Source organism: Maylandia zebra, linkage group LG6 (assembly GCF_041146795.1).
Source record: "Maylandia zebra isolate NMK-2024a linkage group LG6, Mzebra_GT3a, whole genome shotgun sequence".
In the NCBI taxonomy this organism is placed as follows: Eukaryota; Metazoa; Chordata; class Actinopteri; order Cichliformes; family Cichlidae; genus Maylandia; species Maylandia zebra.
Window position 1 is genome coordinate 44,021,683 of NC_135172.1, and position 8,544 is coordinate 44,030,226.

General features: G+C 47.0%; 1 protein-coding gene across 1 annotated transcript in view; it reads right to left on the minus strand.

Annotated features, from left to right (window-relative positions):
• The window catches only part of LOC101467726 (neuronal membrane glycoprotein M6-a), a 29,203-nt gene extending 21,128 nt beyond the window's left edge, over positions 1-8,075 (minus strand). The window contains exon 1 of the mRNA XM_004538662.5: positions 7,880-8,075. Coding sequence (XP_004538719.1) covers positions 7,880-7,916 — 37 coding nt within the window. The 5' untranslated portion in view covers positions 7,917-8,075. The remainder of the gene's footprint in view (positions 1-7,879) is intronic.
• Between the last annotated feature and the right edge of the window lie 469 nt (positions 8,076-8,544).

An 8,544-nucleotide genomic window follows, 5' to 3' on the forward strand; every position in this document is an offset into this window, starting at 1 on the left:
GCTTTTTCTAGTCCCTAAGGACCCCAAAGCGCTTTACATATCCAGTCATCCACCCATTCACGCACACATTCACACACTGGTGATGGCAGCTACATTGTAGCCACAGCCACCCTGGGGCGCACTGACAGAGGCGAGGCTGCCGGACACTGGCGCCACCAGGCCCTCTGACCACCACCAGTAGACAACGGGTGAAGTGTCTTGCCCAAGGACACAACGACCGAGACTGTCCAAGCTGGGGCTCGAACCAGCAACCTTCCGATTACAAGGCGAACTCCCAACTCTTGAGCCACGATCGCCCACGAGGTGAGATGTATACACGGAGGTGCACATCTAATTGACATAAACCTAACCCTAACTGTAACCCTGACACTAAAACCATATTTGAGTCTCCAAATTTTTGGGAACCAAGATTTAGGTTCCCATAAGTGACTGTTGGTCTCCACAATTATAGCAGCATGCCAACTTTCTGTTCTCATAACGATGTCTAAACACACACACACACACACACACACACACACACACACACACACACACACACACACACACACCCACACTCTTTCACATTGGGTCTTGGTGCTCATTAGGCTGTATTTTGTGCTGTTTTGCCTGATTGTCTAACAGACCAACAAACACCACTGCTGTGTGTGTGTGTGTGTGTGTGTTTATGTGTGTGTGTGTATGTGTGCTGTAGGAGAGGGTCACTGAGCTCTCACACAGACACACAAACACAGAGTGGCCTGAAGATGCACTCAGGAGTCAGGACTGGGTTCTAATGGAAATGACAAGCCCAGCCCAGCGACACCATTAAGACTGAGCGGCCGTGCAGCCCAGTGGAGGGTAACCCAGATAAATATAGGCGTATGCATGTGCACGCACCGCCGTCGTCTACATGCGAAGCTTTTCTCTTTTAAACGTTTAAGGTGTTTTTTTGTCTTTGATTCACAACAACAAAATTTTCATATACATGGATATCTTCTTTGTGACACACACGCACACACACACACACACACACACACACACACCGCCTCCTGAAAAGATTTTCCAATCTGCCAATCAAATTCTCTGTTGATCCACAAACCCCTCCCTCCCTGCCTCCCCATCACCGTGACAACCGTTCACAGCTGTGTGATAGAGGCAGGCGCTCTAACTTTATCACCGATGACAGTGGCTCACAAGCAGCTGTGCTCACAGAGTTTGGGGAGAGCCGTTTTACCAGCCGTCTCATCATTAACGACGCAGTAACGGGAGATTATCTGGCCTTCGTTAGCCGGACATAGGCAGCTACGCCTACCTGTGGGATAATCGGGGGATCGGAGCAGAAGCGCTGACTCGTTAGATTCATCCACGTGTCTGTGAAATCGCATCACAGCGGAGCAAGTCAAAAAGCCAGCATGAAGGCACCTTCCTGGTTTATTTGTCTGCGTGCGCGTAGGGGCAGCACTAAGCTTTAGTTAGTGTTGTGAGGGCGGCGACCAGATGATCAGTGATCTACTCTGTGACAAACTGGAGGAAAGGGACAGCAGGGGCCAGCAGCTTGTACCTTAAGAATCTAAAGTTTTATCCATCAGCCTTTGGTGCTGCAGATATCCTCACACAGGCCACACTGGAGGTTAACGTGGTTCCTTCGACTGAAACTCTGTGAGATTTTGCCAAGTTTAACACCTCGTTTAGCATCTTGCCAGCAACCCCTAAAACCTTGAAACAGATGCACGGTCGGTGGGCTTTCACATTTTGTTCTTCTACATAAAACACTTCCATAAATGCACCACTTTGCCTTTTGTTTCCCTGCAGATGTTAAATATCGTCTGTGTTTGCAGGAATGCCACAGAACCACACGCTGATGGAGGCCAATAAATCAGGCCAGCAATAACAGGGAGAAGATGAGGGGGGAGACCCAGTGAGACCAATCAGTTTCAGTGATGGATGACTCTCAGACAGCCAGACAGAAATTATGAAATATTACGAAGGCGAATTCGGTGCAATCATCATATTTGCCTTCAGTTAAAGAGGAGCGCTGAGAGTTCAGTGAACGTGTAACGCTTCACGGGGAAAGCTGCTCTGAACACGTTCGTGCTGGTCTCTTACATTCAGACTATCCTCAGCTCACGGCTGCTGTTTGGAGGGTTTGTGACCGATCACAGATCAGTGTGGTGGAAATGTCGCTGAGTGAGATGGGAGACATTCATCCAAGAAAAGCACACATTGGACTGGATAGACTGGGAAATGAATCAGGAAGAAGGCTGTGGACTGGAATTATCTGCAGCTGCTCTGCAGACACGACCCTCGATCAGCTGCGCACACATCTAGGATCCGAACACCGACCGGCTGAACATGCTGGGGTTTGATATCTCTGCAGCTCTGTGCAGACTTTCATGCTCACACAGAAACAACATTCAGAGCGCCACTCTTGCCACGAGACAAGCCTCTGAGACGCCATTTTTAGACCTGCACCGGAAGCTGAGCACCCCACACTAATGAGATATCTGCACCAGCTCTTCCACCCCCCCGGTTCCACCCACAAACAGAAAATCAGAAAAACACAAAGCTTTTGGACTAACTGCACGATAATGCCACAGATAAACAAGACGCCGATGCTGTTGAGGCATCGTTTCTGCTCGTGTCGATGTGTAGATGCAGAATGTGAACCACTCCCTCCTCCCGAGGAGCTGCACACACGCAGACTGTGGTGGTGATGTCATGCACAAACCGAGGCTGGAGCCGCTCCACGAAACGGTGAAAAGTGGAAGCGCTGCCAGCGCTCGCTGACTTTACAGTGATACAGGAGGATTTTCTGAATTGCAGCTGGAAACGTGATGCTCGACACGACAACACAGAAAACACAAAAACATTTACACGTCGCCAAACCACAGGAGGGCGTTGGTGTGGACGGCGAAGCGCCGAAGACGAAACTGCAGTGTAAATGTGAAACGTTGTGTCCATATCCCACTTACACGAAACTGCTGCCACCAGCATTTAGACAAACAGATCTCTTTAGAAGTAACGAGCTTCATCCCGCTGGGAGGATGAGGAGCTCGGAAAATTTCAAATCTCAAGGAAGGCTCACAGCATTCAGGGGACAGTTCAAGCTAAGATAACAGTGAGGGATCTCTGCCTGTGGTGCCAAAAAAATAGGGACAGTTTTGTGACGGCTCCACGTATCACTGCGCAGGAAGACGACGCAGAGAAAAAGTAGTTCCTGCATGAAGCGGCTCAGACCAGCGAGAAGGCTGCTGAGGTTTTTAAGGTTTTTCTTTTCACACCACACGGCCAGCAGCACTTAGTCCCATCATATTTTCAAGATGGCAGACACACCTCATAAACTGAGCGACTCACACAATGGCTGCTACGTGGAGCTGCTCACAGAAAGGTTGGAGTTTTACTTTTATGTATTTAACGACGCTTTGAGCGCCTTTCAATTCACCAAATGTACAGCAGGGCCTCCAAGACTGGACCCAGCACTAAAGCACGTCTCTCCAACGCAGTCATAACAATCTGCTCATTTTCATGTTCCTCATGTAAAAGTAGAAATTTGGGGTTGTGATGCTACAAAAAACTTTCCTGGCATTCGGCCCAGAAGCTGCTCGTATCCGGATCCGAGAGGTGACCGGACACACCGAGCCGCGGGTGTTACGGCGAGGGCCGGGGTTAACCTCCTTCCTCTGAGGTCGTCCAGCCAGCTGCACACAGTGTGTGAGGCTGAAACGCTCACAGGCAGCAGAGCAGAGCTGCTTTTCATTTCATGTGTCAATGGACAGTAATGAAATTACCTCCACAGACAGAGAGAGATAAAGCAGAAACATCCCGTATGCCATCCTCCTCGGCTGCTTTATGGCTCCAGCATCTCACCCTCCCCTCTCTGGGCCTGTAAGTCAGTTTGTATTGACTCACTGCACTCTCCATGAAGTACCTTTCTATTAGTGGCCGTGATAATGAAATGGATATGAGGCAAATACACAAAGTCCGCTCTCAGCTTTCTCACTGAGATCTACAAAACCTCAAAACGATTTTTACGATGTCCTCTGGACCGCAGCAGCGTGAGAACAAGCCTCGGTCCGCCCTGCTTCCCCAGACAGAAATTATTTGTAATTATGCTCCTTAATGCTAATAAAATGCTCATGCTAATTTGTAGAGACACGTTGCCTTTTAAAATGAAGCCGGTGTTTCCTGAGAAAGACCCTCGGTGCTCCTTTCATATCAGCGGAGACCGACTGAAGCTCAAACCCGAGAACGTGAAGGAGGAACGGATCAAACAGGAAGAGATGAAACGGCAGCAGCTCACAGACCGCAGCGGGGTTTTGTTTTGGTGTGTTTGTCATGTGAGGATATGATGTCTGGCACCAAGTAACCACAAATGATCGCTCCTCCTTCTCTTCCCGTCTCAGTTAATAACTCTGATTTTCTGTTTTCTTAGAGAGATACTTAAAATGTTGACATGAAAGCATCACGTGTACAACCTGCACTCACACCTACTGAGGACACAGGGATCTGCACCTAACCTCAGCTGGGACTGGATGTGTGTCAAAGAACGAGCTCAGCTGATCGATGACGGAGACTGTTCAAGTGTCATTGTGAAGACACAGTGACATCCCCCTGTTTACAACATTGTCAGAGTTGTATTACACAAATAAACGGATGATGCAAAAATATGACACTAAGTCGAGGTGCCATAAATGTGAAAGTATGATTAATACGTATTTCTGCCATTGATCTGCCATGCTCACTGAGCGTGACTGCATTTGAGTTTTTGTGAGAACCTCTGGACGGTGTCGGCAGCGTTCCATCAAACGTCGGCTTACAGGACAGAAAAACTAAGCGAACACAGGCGCACCAAAGCCTGCAGTTCCTCTAACATCCACTAGAGGCTGCAGCATTAAGAAATAAACATATTTACTGCCTGCATGACTGCATGCACAATTAGAGGCACGGCTTAGTTGACTGACAGGTGGGTGGTGACACAGGCGGCTGTAGCTGCTAGCCATCTGCCTGAACTGGACCTCCGGACGCGTTTGTGCCGTGCAGCTACCATTAACTGCTCACAGGTCCTTCCAGGTGCATCATTATCAGCTCGAAAAAGTCTTCTACCCAGACGACTTCATGTCACACAATCGTCGGCCACTTCTCCAAACTATTGTACTATTACTATTGTAACATGAGCAGTCACCGTTTTAACCGAGCCAAATAAAGGACTGAGGCATGCAGTAGAGCTCTAAATGACCTGAGCTATCCAGCTGCTCCCAGAGGTGCACGTGAGCAAACAAACAGCCTGAGACGTGTTTAATGAACCAGAGATTTTCAATTAAACCAGCAAGTCTCTAAAATCGGTCCTCAGCAGGAAGGGAAAATGATCAAAACCTTTCAGAGTGTTGCTGCTACGCTTTCAGACTTTCAGGTTAGAATACATGAAACTTTAATTAACTCTGTGGAGAATCTGGGGTCGGTTACCACAGCAGGAAGTGCTTATATAAGATGATGAAGGGATTTCGTAGACAAATGCCCATTAATATAACCCCAGAAAGAGAAAGGAGTTGGAACAGCTGTTTAAAGATTGGTTTTTACTACACTGAGTTATTATTGTCAAGCTTAATAGTTTCCTTTGAGCCTGAAAGCAGCACGTTCGTGCTAACAGCTGATGGACAAGCACAGACGATTTACAAGAACAACCTGAGGAGTCTGTGGTCATGATGAGCTTTCCTTCAATAAGTAAGACTTCTACACAATAAGACTGTTTCTGCAGCCAGAGGAGTCGCCCCCTGCTGGTCGTCGGAAAGATTACAAGTTTATTACAAAGGCCACCTTTTCATGTCTGAATGAGAGTCGAGTGTTTGGATACAGTCTATGATGAGAACAGGAATGAAATCAAACAAAATGCTGAATCCAAACGCACCTTCGGATCTGTGAGACTTTTGTTCTGATACGAAATATTAAATCCGTCTCTGGATGACGGAGAACCGGAATTTTAACTAAACACCATCCCTGCAAACACCAACGTTGGCAAAGTCACAAATTTCAGAACCTTCACTGTAAAGACTTTTTATTCCACTCGTGTGACATGACTCCATTTCACATTAACATATATGACAGTTTTTGGTCCTGTTAAAAGTGAACTACGGTAGAATTATTGGAAATTATATTTAATGCACCCTTCAGCCACATATCTGCAATCAAATCCATTTGAACCTTTATTGAAACACCACTGATGTAAAAGTAAATCGATTCCTTTGAAAACAACTCTACGTCGTACTTATACAGCCGCTCTGTGTCTCTCACCTGTGCTGCCTCGTTTCATCTCACACCTGTGTTTTGTGTGGTGCAGGGGAAGAGATGAGGCCTGTAATGGCTGAACTAAAGACAGGGACGAAGAGGGAGTGTGACACGGATGTAGGATGGGAACTAGTTAGAGAATGGACAGAAGGAGAGGGGGTGAGGCTTAAAAAAAAGAGAAGTGACAGGAATGAAAAATCATGTTTGCTTGAACACCACCCGCATCTCTGATTGGCTAAAACAGGTTGCTTCCAGAAAAAACACACAAATGCGCCTATCACACAACAGAAGACGATGTCAGGATGGTGTTTCCATAGATACAGCGAGAATAAACATTCATTTGGCCTTGTATATAAATATTTCTATTTTCTTTTAATCAAAACCGCCTCCTTTATTGGTTGTATTTGTGAATCTCTGCAAGCAGCAGTAGATGTCTCATTTGGCTCTGAAGGTGTGATGAAGAAAATGGACACGCCCATTTTTACTGCCAACATCAACAACAACAAGAATCATTTGGGGGGGAAAATGCAAAATAACACTCTCTGCAAACCACCCCGAGGCGGTCAGAGGGATAGACGCATGTGGAAAGATTCAGATCAGAAATAGAATTTGAAAAATGGACGGCGGAAGAAAAACGGGAATGAAGGAGCGAGAGGGAGTCAACCGAGAGAGTGAGATGGTGGCGAGTGGGAGATCAGCCAAAATATCCTCTTCTAGAGAGAGAGACAGAAACAGGTAGACGGGAAAACAAGATACAGACAGAAAGATGGAAAAAATCCAGCCTGGAATACACCAAGGCTGAACGGGTGAAGGAAAGAGGGGTAAGGGCCAGAGATGGAGAGATATGAAGAAAATGGAGGGAAAGGGAGCGACACAGACGGAAAAGGGGGGGGGGGGGGGGGGTGCAGAGAGCGAGGGAGAGTGGAGAGGAAAAGGCGTTCAGACAAGCGTGAAGCATCAACAATGAGGGCTAACAAAGAAAATCCCAATGGAGGCATCAATCACTGCCCCACTTATCCCTCCTCCCTCTGATTTTTAGTCTTTATTCCAAGGTTTTGCCCCACGCACCCTCCTTCTATCACCCTCTTCTTCCCCTTTTCCTCCCCCAGCCACTCCCACCTCCATCCATTCATCCATCCATCCATCCATGCATCCATCCATCTGTCCGTCCATCTGTCCGTCCAGCCTCCAAAACAACACCAAGCCTCCGGTGTCTGTCGTTTCCATGCACCCTCAGCCCAAACAATCTGCGTATTTAAGCTCCCGTTCATGGACGCACACGGCTCGTGTACGATCCCGTGTTTTTATCCGGAGCAGACAGCCTCCTGAGGAGGCTCCATTACAATCCACAGCCTCTTTCCATTTCTGCCGAGATGACTGATGGGGAAAACGGGGAATGTGAACCGTGCTGAGAAAAGTTGCAAATTAAATATACAGCCTAAAGTCTAAGCTTCTTTTCCCCTTTTTTCCCTCCAGGACGTGTATGCCGTCCTCCTTCTCTCTGCCCACAACACACAAAGGAATCCCATGATACAGGGAGGGAAGGATGAACAGAACAATGGCATAAAGGAACGAGTGACGGAAGATAAAAAGGAATCGATGGCTCGTCCTTTCCTACCTTTCTGGCTTTGCGATTCATCCATGTTTTCTTCCATTGTGGCAGGTTACAGTCCCTTTGTCTCGGTTATGTGTGAAGCTGTTTAAAGCCCCTTGCTAGCTCTCAGCAGAGTGTGCGTGTGTGTGTGTGGGAGGCAGTGTGTGTGTGAGTGTTTTTCCCTCCCTGCAGATGATGGAGGCTCAGGGAAGTCCCTGTTCCAACGCTCTCTCTCCTCACTATCTGGACCTGTCCAGCATCCTGTCTCTGGATCCATCCACAGCTTTCGCTTTCAGTACAGAAACAGAAAAACATGAAACCTCCTTAACAAAAAAATATTGACACTAATATTTTTTTAGTCTTAGAAAATTAAAGAAAAGAAACAACACGTGCAGGATTTCTCATGACCAACGACAGAGTAAAAGCTTAATACTAATAAAAACGAAGGCATCTGTCTATATTTACTCCGAATGACAAAGTAAAGAGATGTGAAAAAAGCACAGACAGGTTAAACAGAGCAGCGTGAAAACATCCTCAAACACGGTTTCAAGGAATAAAAGGAAGTCCAGGGGAAACAACAAACGAGGCAGCTCTGAAGTGACAAAGATTTAAAATGACATTAGCTCGTTACCAGGCCTCTGGAGAACTACAAGACATGTTGAGTAGGTTTTTTATCCATTTAAATCAGC